The sequence below is a fragment of the Verticillium dahliae genome, genomic scaffold, assembly GCF_000150675.1.
Source record: "Verticillium dahliae VdLs.17 supercont1.26 genomic scaffold, whole genome shotgun sequence".
Classification (NCBI taxonomy): domain Eukaryota; kingdom Fungi; phylum Ascomycota; class Sordariomycetes; order Glomerellales; family Plectosphaerellaceae; genus Verticillium; species Verticillium dahliae.
In genome coordinates this window covers 18,405-36,981 of record NW_009276941.1, presented here as the reverse complement: position 1 = coordinate 36,981, position 18,577 = coordinate 18,405, and the positions used below count along the sequence as shown (strand labels likewise).

General features: G+C 55.1%; 7 protein-coding genes across 7 annotated transcripts; 4 read left to right on the top strand and 3 right to left on the bottom strand.

Moving 5' to 3' along the window:
* Positions 1–138: 138 nt before the first annotated feature.
* On the bottom strand, positions 139–1,828 carry VDAG_09427 (mitoferrin; the record flags this gene model as incomplete). Its single annotated transcript, XM_009658388.1, has 5 exons — positions 139–653; positions 712–1,183; positions 1,265–1,583; positions 1,652–1,721; positions 1,788–1,828. 5 exons carry the CDS (start codon positions 1,826–1,828, stop codon positions 620–622), a joined length of 936 nt encoding a protein of 311 aa, XP_009656683.1. The 3' UTR covers positions 139–619.
* Positions 1,829–2,658: 830 nt separating this feature from the next.
* Positions 2,659–5,636, bottom strand: VDAG_09426 (uncharacterized protein; the record flags this gene model as incomplete). The annotated part of the gene is made up of 3 exons (XM_009658387.1): positions 2,659–4,134; positions 4,186–4,906; positions 4,966–5,636. 3 exons carry the CDS (start codon positions 5,634–5,636, stop codon positions 2,791–2,793), a joined length of 2,736 nt encoding a protein of 911 aa, XP_009656682.1. The 3' UTR covers positions 2,659–2,790.
* A 640-nt stretch (positions 5,637–6,276) lies between these two features.
* On the top strand, positions 6,277–8,580 carry VDAG_09425 (uncharacterized protein). Its single transcript, XM_009658386.1, has 2 exons — positions 6,277–6,672; positions 6,739–8,580. Exons 1-2 carry the CDS (start codon positions 6,418–6,420, stop codon positions 8,554–8,556), a joined length of 2,073 nt encoding a protein of 690 aa, XP_009656681.1. The 5' UTR covers positions 6,277–6,417; the 3' UTR covers positions 8,557–8,580.
* A 796-nt stretch (positions 8,581–9,376) lies between these two features.
* VDAG_09424 (SAP1) lies at positions 9,377–12,022 on the top strand (the record flags this gene model as incomplete). Its single annotated transcript, XM_009658385.1, has 2 exons — positions 9,377–11,510; positions 11,590–12,022. 2 exons carry the CDS (start codon positions 9,377–9,379, stop codon positions 11,808–11,810), a joined length of 2,355 nt encoding a protein of 784 aa, XP_009656680.1. The 3' UTR covers positions 11,811–12,022.
* On the bottom strand, positions 11,868–12,807 carry VDAG_09423 (uncharacterized protein). Its single transcript, XM_009658384.1, has 2 exons — positions 12,509–12,807; positions 11,868–12,450 (listed from the first exon to the last, which is right to left on the bottom strand). Exons 1-2 carry the CDS (start codon positions 12,641–12,643, stop codon positions 12,124–12,126), a joined length of 462 nt encoding a protein of 153 aa, XP_009656679.1. The 5' UTR covers positions 12,644–12,807; the 3' UTR covers positions 11,868–12,123.
* A 748-nt stretch (positions 12,808–13,555) lies between these two features.
* VDAG_09422 (nucleolar essential protein) lies at positions 13,556–14,419 on the top strand (the record flags this gene model as incomplete). Its single annotated transcript, XM_009658383.1, has 2 exons — positions 13,556–13,843; positions 13,943–14,419. The coding sequence occupies 2 exons, from the start codon at positions 13,556–13,558 to the stop codon at positions 14,417–14,419; spliced, it is 765 nt and encodes a 254-aa protein (XP_009656678.1).
* A 1,767-nt stretch (positions 14,420–16,186) lies between these two features.
* VDAG_09421 (uncharacterized protein) lies at positions 16,187–18,184 on the top strand (the record flags this gene model as incomplete). Its single annotated transcript, XM_009658382.1, has 1 exon — positions 16,187–18,184. One exon carries the CDS (start codon positions 16,187–16,189, stop codon positions 18,182–18,184), a length of 1,998 nt encoding a protein of 665 aa, XP_009656677.1.
* Between the last annotated feature and the right edge of the window lie 393 nt (positions 18,185–18,577).

The following is an 18,577-nucleotide window of genomic DNA, read 5'->3' as shown; positions in this document are numbered from 1 at the left end:
TGAGACATCAGGTGCTTCGATAAACCTTTTTCCGAGAATAGTGTTGTGTTTGGTTTGGCACATGTGGCCTCAACGCTGACTTGTTGCCATGTCACCCAACGACACTCTAGTTGAGTTATGTGAAGAGGACCACGCGGTAGGTAGCATCGCTCAAAGAGCGCGTCTATGACGCTTCGATTGACCAAGGTTGATTTCCCACAACCCCTCAGATTACACACATAATATTTACACATTGACCGCCGCGAGCTGCGCGTGATGGATGATCACGATGGCGGCTTCTCCCGTCGTCCCCCTCCTCTCTGCCTGCAATGTCCACGATACGCCGCACCGGACGCGTGTTCCTTTCCTTGCTGTCGATGCCATGCCTTCGTCGTTGGGTGGTATTGTACTCGGGGTGGGCAGCATGCTTCGGCATTTCAGATGCGCTCCGTGACTTCTTTTGAGAACGTGCTGTATCGACTTTGCAACCTGAAGGTGAATGCAAGGATCCGTCGTCGCCAAAATCCTGACACCCTTCTTTCGTCGGGAATCCAGGTGCAATATGCGGGATTGAGCCGTCAATGTACCTCCCAACCCTCCACCCCCCCGATTCAGCCTTGCTAGAGGTAGGAGGACCGCCTTACAGCTTATCGTTGCGACGAATGAAGTAGGCCCTGGAATCTGGTTAGCAGGCCAATCCACATATACACAAGAGGAGCCAGGATCACGTACTTGGAGGCCTCGTACGCTGACCAGCAGATGGCCGTGCTGGGCATGGTCGTAACGACACGGGGACCGATTCCCTTGAAGAAGCCACGTGGGCCCTCGCGGCGCAGAAGCAGCCGGCAGCCGGCCATGAATCCGTTGACTGTCCTCAGCTCGGGGTCCGTGGCGGTGCCTCTTGTCTGCAGCATCGTCTTGATGACATCCATGGGTGTGGTGAGCGCAGCGGCGAAACCGCCGGCGACACCACCAGCCACACAGTGCGTTGTCGGGTCGTACGTCTTGTCCGGGTTCATCGTCGTCGAGATGGACTCGTAGGCGAGGAACTGCAGCGCGGTGAAAGGCACTGTCATGGAGAGCGTTGTGGGGTAGGACACGTAGAAGGCGCCCAGGCCCTCGGACTTGTAGACGTATCGTGCGCAGTCGGTCATGGATCGGTACATCTTGGCCGAGTTCTGGATCTGCATGCGCTGCTTGATGACTGTAATACACCGAGGGGATCAGTATGTCTTGCCGCCAATTGCTGAAATAGCCAAGCTCGTAACATGGAGACGAGTCGTACCATCAAAGGGGTTCATGAGGGCATCACTGGCAATGGTCGCGCAGGCTCCGCTGGTCGCTGCCGCTAGAGGGTGGTGCACACCAGCCTGGTTGCCGCCCATGACATGCTTGACGGCCTCATACGTCGCAAAGTAAACGGCGTGCGCGGGTCCCGCACCCGCAACGACGCTGGACATGCCTCGCCAGAGACTGAGAAAGCCTTCTCCGGTGGCCATCTTGTAGGTCCCCTGGATGACTCCATTGTACGCGGTAGACGCTGTAGGGTTCAGGACCTGCATGCGCGTCTTGATGGCATCGATCGGGTACATGACGGTGTGCTCCTGGCGATGCTATTAGCACTAGACAACTCGACAGGGTCATCCTCCGAACAGGTAAGGGCGCCACGCACTGCTATGCCTGCAAAAGCCCCTGCCGCCATGTTTTGGAGCAGGGAGAAGTTGGGTGGCAGAGATTCATAGCTGGAAAGAAACATCATGTCAGCACAATCGTTCGCATTGCGATAGACCGTCGTTGGCAGGGCGCACTCGTATTCTTCCTCGACCGGCTCGGCGGTTGGCTGGGCCATTGCGGCCACAGCTTCGGGCGCTTCGCCGAAAGGCTTGGGCTGGAGAGCCGCCAGGGTGACGGCTAGGAGGATGTAGGGAGGGATGCGATGGATGTGGTCGTCGAGATGTGACGTGCTCTTTCTGCGACGGTGTCCGGGAACAGCCAGTCGAAGGGTTGCAGGCGCACGATGAGAGAGGCAGGCGTGGAGGTCGGGAACGGACCGGCGATCGGATCGTGCAAATGGTATAGGAGTACCGTCAACCGTCAAGCAAAAAAGGTGATAAGGACGTATGCAACAGCTCCGTGGGAGCAAGTGCGTGAGTTTACGTGTCAAAGGTACACTTTCGCTTCTGGCTGTCGAGGTGAGCTAGGTACGGTACACGACTCATCAACGAGAGCGAGGGAGGCGGCCGAAAAAATTCAGAGCTGATTTGCGGCGAGCTGCGAGCTGCGGGCTCGGAGATGGGCCTCGCCGGGCCGTGCTTGGGGGGATCAATGTACCTGTCTTGCTTGCTATCGTGCACGTGTACATTCCCGCGCCAACCTGCCCACCCACTAACTCCGCCATCTGATTAGCACCGAGGCCCCCCACACGTACGCACCTACGGAGTCACACTTAGTGCACCTGTTGGGGGCTTGGGCACTGAGCCTCGGCGCTGCTGTTCCAGTGTTACCCGCGTCAATGACCGTGTCATTATTACCAAGTCCAGATTCGTGGGTGTCCGTCCTCGGAGATACGACTTTCTTTCTGGGCAGGTGGAATAGCATGTCTTTCGACGACGTAGCGAATGCTAGACAGCGCGGTACTCAAAGGGTTCACCGAAATCGAGCGCTTCCTCTGCCAAAAGAGAAAGAAGAAAGGGAATTGCCCTCAGCCTTGACATGAGGGTTATAATACCTGTCTACGCACACTTGCCATAGCAAAAGAAGAATCCGTACAATACTTTGGAGCAGTCACCCAGGTCAGCATTATCAAATACCTCACGCCCCTCCTAACCTGTTGTTGCGTTGTGCTTGTTGGAATTGCTGGATCAACCCCAGCACGCCAGTGTCTGGCTCTCGCGACAAAGCCCCGCTACTCTCCCTACCCAAGTTCTTGGCGGGCGAGGTCTGCCAAACCGACTCGCCCAGTGGTCCGCCCGCTTCTTCTTCATCTTCACGCTGAGAGTAGGATTGTAACTGCGAGCTCATGCCTTCTTCGGTAGGCTCTTCGCGGATACCAAGCTCTGGTGGGTGTTCGCCACGATGCTGTCGACCTTTGATACCGTACGTGCTTCGCACATTTAGGTTTGTCCCCGAAGGCTGGTGATGGGGGTCGAGCAGCATCGACGCCATGGGGGAGGGTGCTGTCATGGACGCCCCAAATCGAGGCGTCCTCGCCGGGTGGCCGAGGCCCCCTTGAAGGCCGCGGCCGCGGCTTGTTTCGCCTCGCCCCTCTCGCGAACCCGGGATCTCGGCTGCCAAATTCGGAGAGTTGAGTCCTGGGAACGCCGGAGGAGGGTGAAATTGCTGCCGCATGCTAGGCGGCACGTGGCCACCCGGCATACCTGTCTTGGGATTGATCACGTAGTTCTCGAGAAACCCGTAATATGATGCAGCCATTTTACCATGCTTGGTTGTGTAATAATCTTCGCGGACGTCGTCGACTCCAGCTGTCGGTTTTTGGTTCCCAAGGCCTCTTCTAAAGTCGAATTCTGCAAAAGAGCATACGTATCCCAAGCCATCGACATGGATCGTAAATTCTCGCACAAAGTCGATGATTTGGTCACTGCTTTTTGGGGCGGAAAAAAGCAGCACAAACGATGCGAGGAAGATGCCCAGAATCTCTTCCGCGAGAATTACGACCTTGAGCTTGTAGAGTTCGGAAAACTCCTGCTTCACATCAAAGCTGTGGAGTCGCCCTTGCCAATGGTCTGGCATGTGATGAGTAAAGTCCAAGACGCCCTTCAGCGCAAATTCGGGATCAAAAACTGTAGTCTCCTCTGATATCATACCCCTGGCGAGAGCCCAAATGGTACCGAAAACTCCGATGTAGAACAGCGCCGTCCTGTCCTTAGTGATTTCGAAGCCAAGGAATAGCTCCGGGTCGAGGAATGAAGCTGCGGCGAGTGTGAAGGTAATGGCGCCGGACATGAAGGTAACAGACCTCGCTACTTGTTCTACGAGCCGCTTCGGAAATTGGTCGATATATCGGCTTGCAAATGGGTATGACATATTGATCCGTTCTTGAAATAGATGGGGTAGTTCGTTGAACTCGCGGAATTTCCACCTGGCCAGGGCTGTATAACGGCGATCACCAAGCGTGGCCGAGTTCTTCTTGTACTCCTATTCAAGGTCGTCAGTAGGTTACAGCACGCACATTTCGGGTAAACAAACATTATAATAATTGAGTAGATGAATCACCGTCTGATAGCCGATCCAGAACGGCGTACAGAGCAGGTTGAGCAAACCCGCACAGACAAAACGATCCCGCAGCTTACGGCTGAGCAAGCCTCGTCGATCTGATTTCAGAAACTCTTGGTTGACTTGGCCACTTTGGTCAAAGATGAGGTCAATGACGCTGAAGTAAAGCCACCACTGGAGCGTTCCGGAAAAGAATTGACGGTTTTGCATGAATGGAATCGGTAAGGTCATGTCCAGAACGTCCTTGTTGATCATGGCGATGAGATAGTTGTCTTTCCGCATGAGACGGCTGGCGATATCAACAGCATCCAAACGCTCTTTTGAATGCGCGCGGATCCAGTCTCGCTGCGTCCGGGTCATGTTCAGTGCCGTGTTCGGATTGGCATCTCTGAGAGCCATGATGCGTGCAACAATGTCTTGCCACGAAACAGTTTGCATGTCTTGCTCAGGAATCTCCAAGAGATGGACATAAAAGTTTCGCATGGTAATCAATCGACGAGTGTCGACAGAGAACTGAACTGCCTTCCAGATAAAATAGAAGACGAATAGCCACAGTCCTAGATTCCAATACCACGACATCTTTTTTGTACACTGAGGGGTGATGATTTGTGACAGTGAGCTACTCCCAGGCACCTTGTTGTATTCAATGCATTGCGTAAGAAAGGTGAGAAAAATCGTGATAAATGTGGATTGCCTGTGAAATGTTAGCCTCCTTCACGTGTATAGTACTTCAGGGTCGAATTCAAGACTTACACAAGGTGCAGAGCGCGCTCGCACAAGATGCACCAAAACCCGCTGCCAAGGTAGTATTCATAGACATCCCTCATAAAAAAGTCAAGGTTCGACACGTTTATCCACCTCCAGAGTGCCTGTTCCCTGGGGCTACCCGAAACCACTCCTCCAAGTGCGGTTGACGGTTTGGCCCCGGGCGATCGGAGAGGCAACTCATGATACAGCCTTTGTTGGGACTGCGCTCGTTCCCATTGCGCTTGCGACTGTCGCGAAGGTTGGCCCGGAGGTTTATGTCGCCGTGACGTGGCTGGCAGTTGCTTACGATGCGTAGACTTGCCTATTTGCTCCGCTTCATTCGCCTCGACGAGCAATGACGCTGGGACATCATTATCGCCCTCGTCCTCACGGCCTGAGCCATGCCAATGATTTGAAACCGCCGGTCGATTTTGTGGAGTCTTCTTTGCCTGGCGAACCAAATTCGCCGTACCATCAGCCGTAGTACGACTGTCTTCGATAGCAAGGCCGTCGAGGTCTTGGTCCAGAAAGTGCTGGTTCCAGTTGTTCTCGTCCAGGTCAGCACCAGCGTTATTCTCAATGTCTTCGTCTTCTCTGCTGGCCCCTCTAAGCTCTTCGTAGAATGACTTCGTGACTCTACCAGGAACGGTATCCCGTGAAAAGAGGTTCGACGCCATGGCACAACAACGATCTACCGACTGGAAAGCGATTCGGATGAGCTGCCGTAGGCGTCGAGGCTCATGATCGGACGGGAGAGACTAGAAATTCGGCTTGAAGATGGTTCTGTAATGAAGAAAAAAGATTCATGTGGCTGCCAGCACGGCCAGCCTTCAGCAAGAGTTGAAAGAGACGTGTTGTTGGAAGGGAGTAGGCGATAGAGATCGTTTCATCCGAGAAGACGAAGAGGCAAGGCGTCGTCGTTGTGACCTCAAAACAGCGTGCGGAACAGATGAAGTGATAGATGCGGTCACGCTACATCAGGAATCTTCAGCTCTGGTAGCTACCGGATCTGGGTTTGGTAGACTGACCTTGTTGTTGCAACCATGAGGGTTTGGTACGACAGTCAGGTTGCTAGCCAGCGTGATGCAGCCTGGGGATCTTATCGGAGAATGACGTTTGGAGAGCCATGCCACATGATGGGGTCAGGCACCCCTGCAAGGTCTCCACTTTGCACGAGACCCTTGATGAATGTCGGTGGCCAGAGCTTGGACTATCCATTTATGGGCTAGAAGGCTGTGTAGATCACGTCGCTGAGGGAGCTCATCATTTTCGACAGCTCACACATTGAACAAGTGGTACTAACTATGGTCTACCACCACAGGTGATTCGGATACCCATCTTCTGGCCATCCACGAACATACACCATCCAACCCAAGTCCATGGATCACAATTAGGTCATACGTTCTTCAGTGGCCTGTAAATTTTGGCACTCACACGATCCCGTTTGTGTCAACTGAAATGGACGCGGCGACCTCACACTCCTCCGGGGCCTCCCCAGCTCTCTCGAAGGGCCCAAACCCATTGTCCTCAAAGGCCACTGCAATACTGTCCACTTCCTACGCCGATTCCGAGTTCCGAGAGGCATTGGCTCTTCTAGATGAGAAGCAAATAAACAACCAGCCTCGCGTGCGGCGACAGGTGCGTCTGGATCTTCAGAAGGAGATGATCGAGTGTAATGGCGAGATTATTAATGACTTTGGGCGTGTTGCCGACGTGAGTTTCAATCTCCCTATAGCGTGCCTCTCTCTACCTGGTCCACGTACTGATCTATGATACCAGCAATTGCGTCGGGTACGCCACACCCTGAACCAACTGAATGAGACGTACGATGAAATGCGAGGGCCAATAGCTACGTCGCATACACAGACGGCACCTGTGCTTCAGGATGCTGCTTTGTTGATCCAGCAGCGAGAGGACGTTGCCACCAAACAACAGCTTCTTGCAGCGTTTTGTGGCCACTTCTTATTTACCAATGATGAAATCGCCACACTGACCTCGTCGGCAGAACCTGTGAACGAGGACTTCTTTGCCGCACTGGCCAGAGCCAAAAAGATCAGTTCGGATTGCGAGGCCCTGTTAGGCTTCGAGAACCAGAACCTTGGTTTGGAGATCATGGAACAGACCTCAAAGAATCTGAACCTGGCTTTCCAAAAACTATACAAATGGGTGCAGAAGGAGTTCAAAACGCTCAACCTTGAGAACCCACAGCTGAATGTTTCGATCCGCCGCGCGATCCGAGTCCTTTCGGAAAGACCTTCGCTCTTCCAGGGATGTCTCGACTACTTTGCCGACGCTAGGCATCGCATTCTGTCTGATGCGTTCCACACTGCTCTGACGGGTACGTCGAGTACTGGACAACATGACAACACAGTGAAGCCCATCGAAATGGCCGCGCACGATCCTCTGCGCTACGTTGGCGACATGCTTGCGTGGGTTCACTCTGCCACAGTCGGTGAACGAGAAGCACTCGAAACTCTTTTTATGGCGGACGTTGATGAGATCGCCAAAGGCCTGCAAACAGGCCGCGCAACAGAAATATGGCAGCTTATTGATAATACCGAAGACTCCGACATACAAGCTTTCGATGGGCTTAAGGCCTTGAACGAGCTTGTTGACCGAGACGTGTCAGCGGTAGCCAGGATATTGCGACAACGTGTCGAACAAGTCATTCAATCCAATGAAGACACAATCCTGTCCTATAAGCTAGCGAATCTTCTGGGCTTCTACCGCTTCACGTTCGCAAAGCTTTTGGGCGATGCCTCTGGACTCTTAGAGCTCTTGACTGGCCTGGAGACCGAGGCGTTGAGACAGTTCAGATCCTTGGTGCGCGATCATATTGCTAGGTTGCAGGGGGATTTTCAGCAGACGCCGTCGGATTTGGGACCACCAGAGTTTCTTCTCAATGCGCTTGAGCAGCTGAAAACCATCATGCAAACGTACGAAACGTCCATGACTGGCTCGACGGATCGTGAGAGCGACTTCCAGCCTATCTTGGCTGAATCATTCGAGCCGTTCATTGCGGGCTGTGAAAGCATGGCTAGGGGAGCAGGGTCTCTCCAAGGTGCCATCTTCATCGTGAACTGCTTGATGGCAGCGAAGTCTTCGTTGCAGCCATTTGATTTTACGCGGAAACGAGTGCGTCTGCTTGAGGAGAGGGTTGGAGAGGAGTCCAAGACACTTTTGGCGAGCCAATATCAGTTCCTTCGACATGCCTCGGGGCTCGAGGAAATGATCAGCGCACTCGAGAACCTGACGGCAGATGCCCAAGGTGTCCAGAAGCTGCGGCTGCTCGAACCAATGCAACCTGACGCCTTGCGACGTGCTAGTCTAGCACTCGACGATTTCTTGCCGTCCGCGCTCATAGACGCTGCAGACCAGGTCCAGCATGTGCAAGATCCTAACCTAGCTCGCGAAGTGACAGAAAAGGCTGCCGTACGGTTCTGCCAGGATTTCGAACATATTGAGGAGATGCTCCTTGCAGCAGACTCTTTGAGCGGTGTTGACGCAAGCTCGGCAGCGGATGGCATTGTTGAGTCACAGTCACTCCGGGCATTATTTCCCAGAACAACTGGAGAGATCCAAGTCTTACTTTCGTAACTCAAATAACATTTCAATTCGGAGGTTTGATGCCAAGTCAATGACGTAGACTCAGGCTTCCTGGGGCCGTGGTGATCTTCCAGTGCTGTGAGGAGCGGCATGAAGACTATGCAAATACGATGTCTATAGCTGTCGCAGACACATAGGTGTACTTTAGTTCAGTGGGAAGAAAATGCGGATACGCAATCCGGATGCGAGACAATCATGTAATGCGGCTGGTTTGTGCCTTGCGAGCTATGGACGAAGGCGTACAGCGTCGTCAGCCCCCAGCCAAGGGAGCCCGTCTCTCAAAGCAGACCAAGCGCAAACAGCGACGTCATATCACAATCCACCACCAACCTCACTTGCCCACCTTCGCTCTGCAAAGCAGCCTAATCGAATCCCTACCACCCAAACCTCGGCAAATCCAAAGAACTCATTATCGGTTGCTCAATACACATTTCAGAAGGTGTTTCGCATGCACTGTCAAGACGTCGGTTCATGATCAGTGCGCCTGTGTGGCTATGCCCGCCCTCGCAATCCAAGCGGAACACAAGCCTAACTCGATTTGCCTTCAACCTCCAGCCCCTCCAGAGCAGTAGACAAGCAAATAGCAGCAACGCCTCTTTACATCTGGACCACCCTGTCATGCCCTGACGGTCTTGATGCGATGTCACGCAATAGGGGCCTGGCCATACTGCAAAAGACGTACGATGACAGTTATCTGAAATGCTCAACGGCTGTCTACTACGAGAGTCAGGTTCGCGAGTGCTCCTTTTGTTCATCTTGATCGAGGGTGTACTAATGCATTAGTTTTCGACAGGGCAACGAAGAAGATGCGATGCGATGTTGGCGTAATGCCTTGGACGAAATCCTAAGTCACCATTCCAGCAAAGTCCTCCCTAACTACACCCCAAGGTCTGAAACCGAGGCGGCTCTGGTCGACTCCTTGTTGCAGCTCGAACTGCAATGCAAAGAGCGTATCGATCTACTAGAAGCCTTGCGTATGTCTCGACAGGAAGCGCCTAGGTCTTCCACACCTGCGCGTTCTGCCGCTGCAAACTTTACGAGCCCACCTAACATGGCAGTCTCGAGCCCAACATCTGCGCGTGGCTGGATCGGCCAAGGCACCATCCCCGCAGCGACGTATCCCGAATTATCACGCCCTGCTTTGCCCAGTAGACCCTCACTACCGAATCGGACATCTTCAGAACGAGCTGTCGTGAGTGGCAACGCATCAGGTTCCGGCTCTGGCCCCGAAGCTGGAGTGTTGCCATCTCCGGGTCCCGCACGAACACATTCGGCGAACAACACGAAGGAGAAGATGATGCGTTCACCTAGTCCTGAAAAGCACACAATGAGGACCACACTGCGCAGCGCGAGACCAGGGGAAAAGACAACCAAGCTTTCCCGCAAATCTGCCAAACCCGAAGGTCCAGGAGCAAGCAAGGCCGCTACACTTGCATGGAGTGCCTTGACTTCGAAAGACCGGCTCTTGAGAGGGCTAGGCTCTGGTAGTGATTCTGTATCTCCCAGTGCAAGCCCTCGGCAAAGCAACGACCAGCCGAAGAAAGGTGCAGGTGTCTCCCCTCTACAATGGGATATCCATACACGGAGGCTCGTCACGCCCCGGGATGCGGATGCGGCGTTGCCCGATGGGTCACGTCCTACAAGACATTCCGAAGAGTTCTCTTACGACCGGCCATCCGCTTTGTCGGTCAGCGCGGCTTCGAGTGCTCTGAATTCTGTCTCCATTCAAGAATCACCATCGCTGGAGCTTGCTACGCCAAGACAAGATCGCATATCCCGATCTCGTAATGCTGCACTGTCAGTCCCGGCCGCTAGGGCAGCGCGGAAAGAGGGAACCAGCCATTCCGATATTGATGAAGCACATGATCGACGCAAGAGCACCTCGGATTCTGGCATTAGGCGAAAGGCTGTTGGAGAAGGCCCGAAGCGTGCAGACCCTTCTTCTTCAAGCGGACAAGAACGAGACAGGCCTGCGAAAGCTGTCGCGAACCAAGCAGTGAGAAGACCTCGTGCATCATCACGAGATTCGAGCGCATCCGAAAACTCAGGTCACCAGGCGTCGCCGCAGAGGCCTACCAGAAGGAGACCCAAAGGGAAGCGAAAGGAAGATGCAATTATTGCTGACACCGACGCCAAGTCGTCTGATGGATCAGATGCTGGGGAAAGTTCTCCATACAAGACGGAATGGAAGAACCGCAAGAAAGCTATCCTCAAAAACCTGCCACCAGGAGTGGATGAAGGTGCTGCCAAACAGATCTTGAACGAGATTGTTGTGAAGGGCGACGAGGTGCATTGGAGCGATGTCGCCGGGCTTGAGATAGCAAAGAACGCGTTGCGAGAGGCAGTGGTCTACCCTTTCCTGCGGCCAGACCTGTTCATGGGTTTACGAGAACCAGCTCGTGGCATGCTCCTTTTTGGCCCTCCTGGCACTGGCAAGACGATGCTTGCTCGGGCGGTCGCTACAGAGTCTCGATCAACGTTCTTCTCGATCTCCGCCAGCAGTCTCACGAGCAAGTATCTTGGCGAGTCAGAAAAGCTGGTTCGCGCACTTTTCTCCCTGGCGAAGGAACTGGCCCCTAGTATTATCTTTGTCGATGAGATCGACTCCCTCCTCTCCCAGAGATCAGGTTCGGGCGAGCACGAGGCAACGCGACGCATCAAGACGGAGTTTCTGATCCAGTGGAGCGACCTTCAACGTGCAGCAGCCGGTAGGGCACCTGACGAGTTGGATAAGTCTCGTGGAGATGCAAACCGTGTTCTGGTTCTTGCTGCTACTAATCTTCCTTGGGCTATCGACGAAGCTGCACGTCGACGTTTTGTTCGCCGTCAATACATTCCCCTTCCTGAGCCAGAGACGAGGTCTACACAGCTCAGAACGTTGCTAAGTCAGCAGAAACATGGCTTGTCCGATTATGACGTCGAAGAACTGGTCACACTCACGGATGGTAAGATTTCCCCAACACAGGAGTGCTTTCTTTCGTTCGTTGTCGGTCAGAAAACTAACGAAACCTCTTGTATAAATAGGCTTTTCGGGCTCTGACATCACTGCCCTAGCAAAAGACGCAGCGATGGGTCCTCTAAGGTCGCTGGGCGAGGCACTCCTGCACATGACGATGGACGACATTCGTCCTATTTCTATAGTTGACTTCAAGGCTAGCTTGACAAACATTCGGCCTAGTGTCAGCAAGACTGGTCTCAAAGAGTACGAGGACTGGGCGCAGGAGTTCGGTGAACGGGGTGGGTGAGAGCAGTATCACGAACCGCATGCCCAGCTGGGCCCTTCATTATGAAATCGGCAAGATTGGTACACTGGAGTTCTGAGGGCTATGATGGCGCAAATGGATCCGAGGCTGGAGATGGTTCCAGAGTCTTTCTATGATATACACTGGTATACAAGATGTACATGTACAAGCAGCCCTACGGACAGTGCCCGCGTCAATGCTCAAGCAAAGCCTTCATCATCGCTCTGCTAGGGGTGTGCACATGAGCTGACACATGTACGCCCGGCATGACTATTGTCAAACCTGGTCTGCTACGACCACCCAACAGCTTCCCTGCTCACGAAGCTTCAGCGTGCGCCTCTTCGTTGCGAGCACGGAGTCGCTCTGCCTTCTCGAGAAGCTTCGCCTCTCTAGCTTCGTTTCTCCTGGTCTCCCTTCGCACGTCCTTCTCGGCCTTCTTTTGGTCTCGCAGAGCTATCCGCTCTTCTGCAGATGGCACAGGGGGTCGGTCTTCGATAGGGATTCCGAACGGAGCAATGATTTGTTTCACAACATGTCGCTTGTGCTGAGATGTCGGCCAGCCGGGCATGATCGAGACAACATCTCCGGTGCGTAGAGAAGAGTTTGGATCGTGTACGAGATAGCTTTTGGGAGTTGTGAACATCTGTGAGAAGCTTGGGTTAGCATCACGTCAGAATACATATCGCCGTAAGTAGACCTACCTTTTGAACCTTGCGGTTGTATTTTTGCCCGCCAACGCGTACTTTGACGGTCTTCTGCATGAGCCCCGCGGACACAACAACTCCGTGGAGCTCCTTCACGACTTGCTGGGCTGCTTTCGTCACAGGATACGCCATGTTGAAGGGTTTGGTCCGAAGCTGGACGAGTGGGAAGACAGGGTTTCAGTGTATATATGCGAATATTCGGGCGCTTGGCTGGTCTTCGGAGACGTGTGTGCTTGCCGATCCAGTCGTCCGGGGGGGCAGAGGATGTGGGATGTCGTGCACTGCTGGTGAACCTCGATCCCTTGTAGACGAAGTTGTATTCTGAATTATTCAGGTACAGCAGCCACCTCGGACCCACTCTCGTACTGAGATGGCTGACTACTGTGGCTCAATGGGGCATATGGCGCTAGCGGCAAGATGTTCCTACACAGTGCATTTACTGCCGCGCAAAAATGTCTTATCGCGGGGTGTTGAGTGGTCAAGGTGCCTCGCTACCGAGGATGTACCTTCTTCGTACAGTCCTAATTTAGCCTGCCTTTTAGGTGAGGTGACCTGCGTTGATTTTCATGAGACAGAAATTTGTCCTCAATTCGGTATCCTGTTTCCTTTCGTTTTGGAGAATTGAGAGACTTCGCCACCAATTCGAGTTAACCTCTCCTTCGACATCATGGCGAGCCCCGAAGGTCGTGCCGCTGTTGCGGGTGTTAAACGTCCCCGTAAGTAATACTCCCCCCCCAAGGTCTATGAACAAGCAAGCGTGCGTTGGTGCGTACGGTACGGGCAGAGAGCCTGTTCAAGGCAGCCAGAGCTGCAGATCGACGGCCCGAGGTTGCCAGTGTAGGCGGTTTAGTGGCAGGGCCTGAAAGCTGCCGTATTTCTCGCCTATATCTCACGCATCGGGCCGGACCAGGATTGATGATAGCCTCTTCTCTGTGATTGCTGTGCTTCATCTTTCCCGCTCTTTCGTGCGCGGGGCAAGATATACGCTCGCACGCACGTTTTACTGTTTTTTTTTTTTTTTGCGGAGGGCGTCCATTCGCTGACATGTCTCATGATTCCGCAGGCACGCAGTCTCTCCCGCCCCCCTCTCTTCCTCAGCTCGTTGCGGAACAACACGTACCGATCACTCCCGCCGACAAGGACAGCAAGAGACTGATCGTTGTGCTTTCGAACGCAAGTCTCGAGACTTACAAGGCATCCCATGGAGGTGCTGGCCGCAATGGCATCCAGCGCGAAGAAAAATATTCTCTCCTCAACAGCGATGAACATATTGGCATCATGCGGAAGATGAACCGGGACATCAGTGACGCCCGGCCAGATATCACACACCAGGTCCGAACTTCCCACCCTCTGCGGCGGCGCGCTCAACCGCGTCGTAGCCGGCATTGCATGCCTCCGTCTGCATCCAACATGCTGACTTGACTGACTTAGTGCCTCTTGACTCTGCTGGACTCGCCGATCAACAAGGCCGGGAAACTCCAGATCTACATTCACACAGCAAAAGGGGTTCTGATTGAAGTGTCGCCTTCGGTCCGTATCCCTCGAACCTTCAAGCGCTTCGCCGGTCTCATGGTTCAACTCCTGCACCGCCTGTCGATTCGCTCGACCAACTCACAGGAGAAACTCTTGCGCGTCATCCAGAACCCCATCACTGATCATCTCCCGCCCAATTGCCGCAAGGTCACGCTCAGTTTTGACGCGCCCCTGGTGAAAGTGAGGGACTACGTTGACACGCTCGGCCCGAAGGAGAGCATCTGCGTCTTTGTTGGCGCCATGGCCAAGGGCGCTGACACGTTTGCTGACGGCCTCGTGGACGAGAAGATTGCCATCAGCAACTTCAGCTTGTCTGCCAGTGTTGCCTGCAGCAAGTTCTGCCACGCCGCCGAGGACTCGTGGGATGTCCTCTGAGTATCACGCGCAGTCTGACGGCGGCAACAATGCGGTTGCAGCAAGAGCAGGGCGAGCACGGAACATGCCATGACTTTGTTTGGCTGCTCCAGACAGGGCAGAAGAGGGCGTTCAACCAGGAACTCTTGGCGGGTTTGCCGTCCCCGCGTGCCAATTCAACCTAGGCTATCGTGTTCTTTGTCGATCGGAGGAGGATTAGTCTTCGTTTGCACCTTGATCTTAACTGCGGACAAGTGACTGCCTGGTAAGCCTTATTGTTACCGGAACCCTTCAGGGGAGGTATGGTATGCCAGGTGTGTTCTTCTACAGGGCGTGGCGGAGATGGAGAACACCAGGTGCGAGACGGTGAGTGCTCAAGAGAGGCGACGATGTTCGCTCAAGGCAAACAGTGCACAAATTGTGCCCATCCCTTTGCACTGGCTTGACCTGCCATAGTGCTCGCTTCTCTGGCTGAGGAGGGGGGATGCATTACAGGTAAATGTGAGTGGATGCATGGGCCCAAACCGCCCGCAGTGCCAGTAAATGTAGAACAATCAAGAGATACTCGGCAGAACCCAGAGCGGACAAGTCTTGTGCGGGCTATGTTTTAGACAAATGACGTGAGGCGGAGCATACTCGTTGGCGTTCGTCTCGTGCCCAGTCTGGTGACGAACACTTAGGCATACTTTGATGCGGCATGTTGCTGCCCGGTCACCTCTCACCAGTACTACAGCTCCGACCGTGAGGTGCTGGGCCAGTCAGTACGAATTCGGGTAGGCTCGGGGGCATGGTAGTATGGACACGTAGTGAGGACCGTCATGATACCGCGCTCGTACTGGTCGTCTGTCTGGTGGGGTTGGCTGGAAAGGGGGCCCAGGTCGCGACCCCTTCGATGAGGCGGGAGGCCGAGCGGCCTATCACGAAGTACGACCAAGCTGAGGAGCCCAAGACTCCCAACTCCCAAGTGGGTAGTGGAGGATTCGAACGGTATCCTCTCGCTTCTCCTCTATCGATACAACGTGGCCGAGCATGCAGCTGCAGCGAAGGCTCGGATGGCCCCGCGGTGGCCGCCCAACCCGCCCTATTCGTTGCAAGCGCTCCATTCGCTGCATCCACGACTCGAAGGGGGCTGGCGGGTCAGACGATTCGGCGGGTGAGAGGAGGGCTTGGAGGGGGCAGGCCAAAGAGAGAGGCGGTCGGTCTCCCGGTTCTCCTTCTGGCAGCGAACAAGTATGTAGGGGCAAGCGGGCAAGTGGGCAAATAGTTACATGTAGGCAAGCAGGCAGGCAGGCAGGCGACAGGCAGGGCGGGTTTGGCGGCTGGCACTTGCTCACTCAGTCAATGGGAGCGACGAGTGATCAGGACCGACCGAGCCTGAGCCCGTCCCGCCTGCTCGCTGGAGTCTAGATTTCCATCCAGGGTACAGCATGCGCTCACTTGCCCTGGCAAGCCTGGCTACCTTACCTACCTAGGTAGGTACCGTACTTCATCTGTCTTGGTTTGGACCTTAGGTACCTTGGGTGTATATAAACATTCTAGGACCTGACATCGCCTTGTGATTGCCGCCGACTTGCTTGCCATCAGCCTTCTACGACAATCACAGCAGTAGCATCCTTGTTCATTTCGATTTCTCCAGACTCTTTTTTCTTCGTTTTCTTATACGCACTATTTAGGTCATCCTCTTCGATTCTCGATCCGTCCCAAAGTCTGGGCTCACACTCCACGGTCGCACAGCACGAGGTTCCAGCCATCAACTACTGGCACACCAGGATCACTCGCCCTAGCCCAATGCTGCCCTTCTTTGAGGTCTCTCACTTGCCGTCTTCATCCTCTTTCTACTCGGCGGTTCTGCAGCCGCTGGGCCTGTATTACATTTCCGCGACATCTCAACCCGGCGACGAAATCGCTACAGTGCCCGCACCCACGTCGTCGTCGCCATCGTCATCCTCTGCGACTGCGCTTGTGTCTGAGAAGCTTCCGGCGACCATCACGTACGGCACCTCCTCACCGCCGGTGCCTCTTTTTCAGATTCGGGAAGCCCATCATCCAAGACTCTCGAACGTCACCTTTTCCGCTGCTTCGACTCAAACGGTGGCTGACTTCCACGCATTTGCCATTCGGGCGAACCCGCCTTTGTCCGGGGTCGTGACAGCGGCACCGTCCGTGACCTCTCAGGGACAGGGACTCGGGCTTGGCCCAGCACACGACTCACACGCTCACCGCGGTTGTGGCGACTGGACCCGCACGTCGATCACAGATCTCGACGGCAACACCATGGACGTCGTCTATCAAGACCCTTCTTCTCGTGCCCCTGCTGCCCCTTCTCAGCATGGCGGCTCAGTTGCTGGCACCCATCGGAGTTTCTCTACACATGAAGAGTCGAGCCGCATCCTCGACTGGAACTTTGACGTAGCCGCCTCTGATCACAACCCGTGGATCGGCCAGCAGCCCGGACCCGCCTCCGTGGTCTCTGCCCGTACAGTCCGCCCCGGGACCGAGCCCTGTACCGTTCTGCGCCGCAGCGTCACAACCTCCATCATCGAGCAGCAGCCCGTCGCTACAGCGCGCGATACATCTTCGGGGTTCGACACTACGACCGTCGTCGGCGCGTTACTTGGTGCCGCCGCTGGTGCTGCCGCTGGTGCCGCCTTGACCTACAGCATGCTGAGGGGCGAGCGAGAGCGAGCTCCACGCCAGGAGCTCGCCGCGCCTCCCCCAGTTATTCGCAGGTCTACGTATCCCGATCGACTCCCAGCACTGCAAGACGGTGGCCGCTACGTCGAGGTTGAGCGCACTGTCGAGAAGATTCGCTATCCCGAGGCCTACGCTCCTCTTGCCGACCACCGTCCGGCACCGCAGTATCTGGCTAAGTACAGCCATGTCAATTCGCCCCATGATCAGGCCACCGACAACACCTACGATGACGGGCGTAGCCGCCACACTACCCGCTCCGTCGCTTCCCGTCGCGGTGCTCGTCCTCCCAGCGAAGCGCCCAACGACGCGCGCAGGCCGCTCATGATCATGGATACCGAGCATCGGAGCAATGCCGGCTCCCGGTACAGCACTGTCGAGCAGCAGCTTCCTCTGTCAGCCTCGCGCTCGGTTCGCGGCCCTCCGACCGCACCTCCCTCTGTCCGTGGTCCTCCGACGGCGGTCCCCTCGGTTCAGGGTCCTATTATGGACTCTGACCGCGACACCTACGTGTCGGCTCGAAGCAGACGCTCGTCCACCACCATTCGCGGCCCACCTCCCCCGACCGTCGAGACGGAGCTGGCTGTAAGAAGCCGCGCTACAAGTCGCGCCCCGAGCAAGGCACCAAGCACCAGGGCTCCCAGTGTCAGGGCGCCGAGTGTTAGAGCTCCCAGCGTACGGGAGCCCAGTGTCGTCGCCGCGCCGAGCGTCAGGGCCCCCAGCGTGCGTGAGCCCAGTATAGTTGCCGCCCCGAGCCGGGCGCCTAGTGTCCGGGAGCCTAGCATCGTTGCCATACCAAGTAGGGCACCTAGTAAAGCTCCCAGTCGGGCGCGTAGCAGCGCCAGCAGGGCACCCAGCAAGGCGGCATCTCATGCGGGAGGCATGCACGACGCCGTCATGGGCGGTAACACGTACTCGACGCCACCCAACGCCAGTCGTACGCCCAGCCATGTTTCAGCACGCAACATTGGGTTGCCCATGAGCGGCGTCGGCAGCAGCCATGCTGCTTGGGACGATGATGTCGTCAGCGTCGCCCCCAGCGATAGTATCAGCTGTGTTGGTAGCAAGATGAGCAGACGAAGGTACAATCCTTAGGATTACGGTCTGCATGAAGGAGTTATGGGGATCAGGGCCTGAGCGGCCCGATGGATTTACAGAATATTACAGATTAACTGGCGTCGTCCTCAGGAAGGCGGCGTCCAGAAATTGGACACAGCACATAGGTACGAATACAGTAGTCAGCGTCGCCTCATTCTACTTTGACGCCTTCATGAACAGCAGGCCCTGCCGTGAGATTCGCACCAGCTTGTCTTAGTAATATAGCAAGCAACTAGCGCTGGGGCGAAAAGTCCGCGGTCGTTTGGATCGTGGAGACGGTGGGACGGATGTGCACTTGTGTGAGTCAGTCATGTCTGGTCGATTGATTTGACGGATCTCCGACAATCGGCCTTTGGCAAGTCTCCCGCGTACAGTGTGACAGCTCCGGTG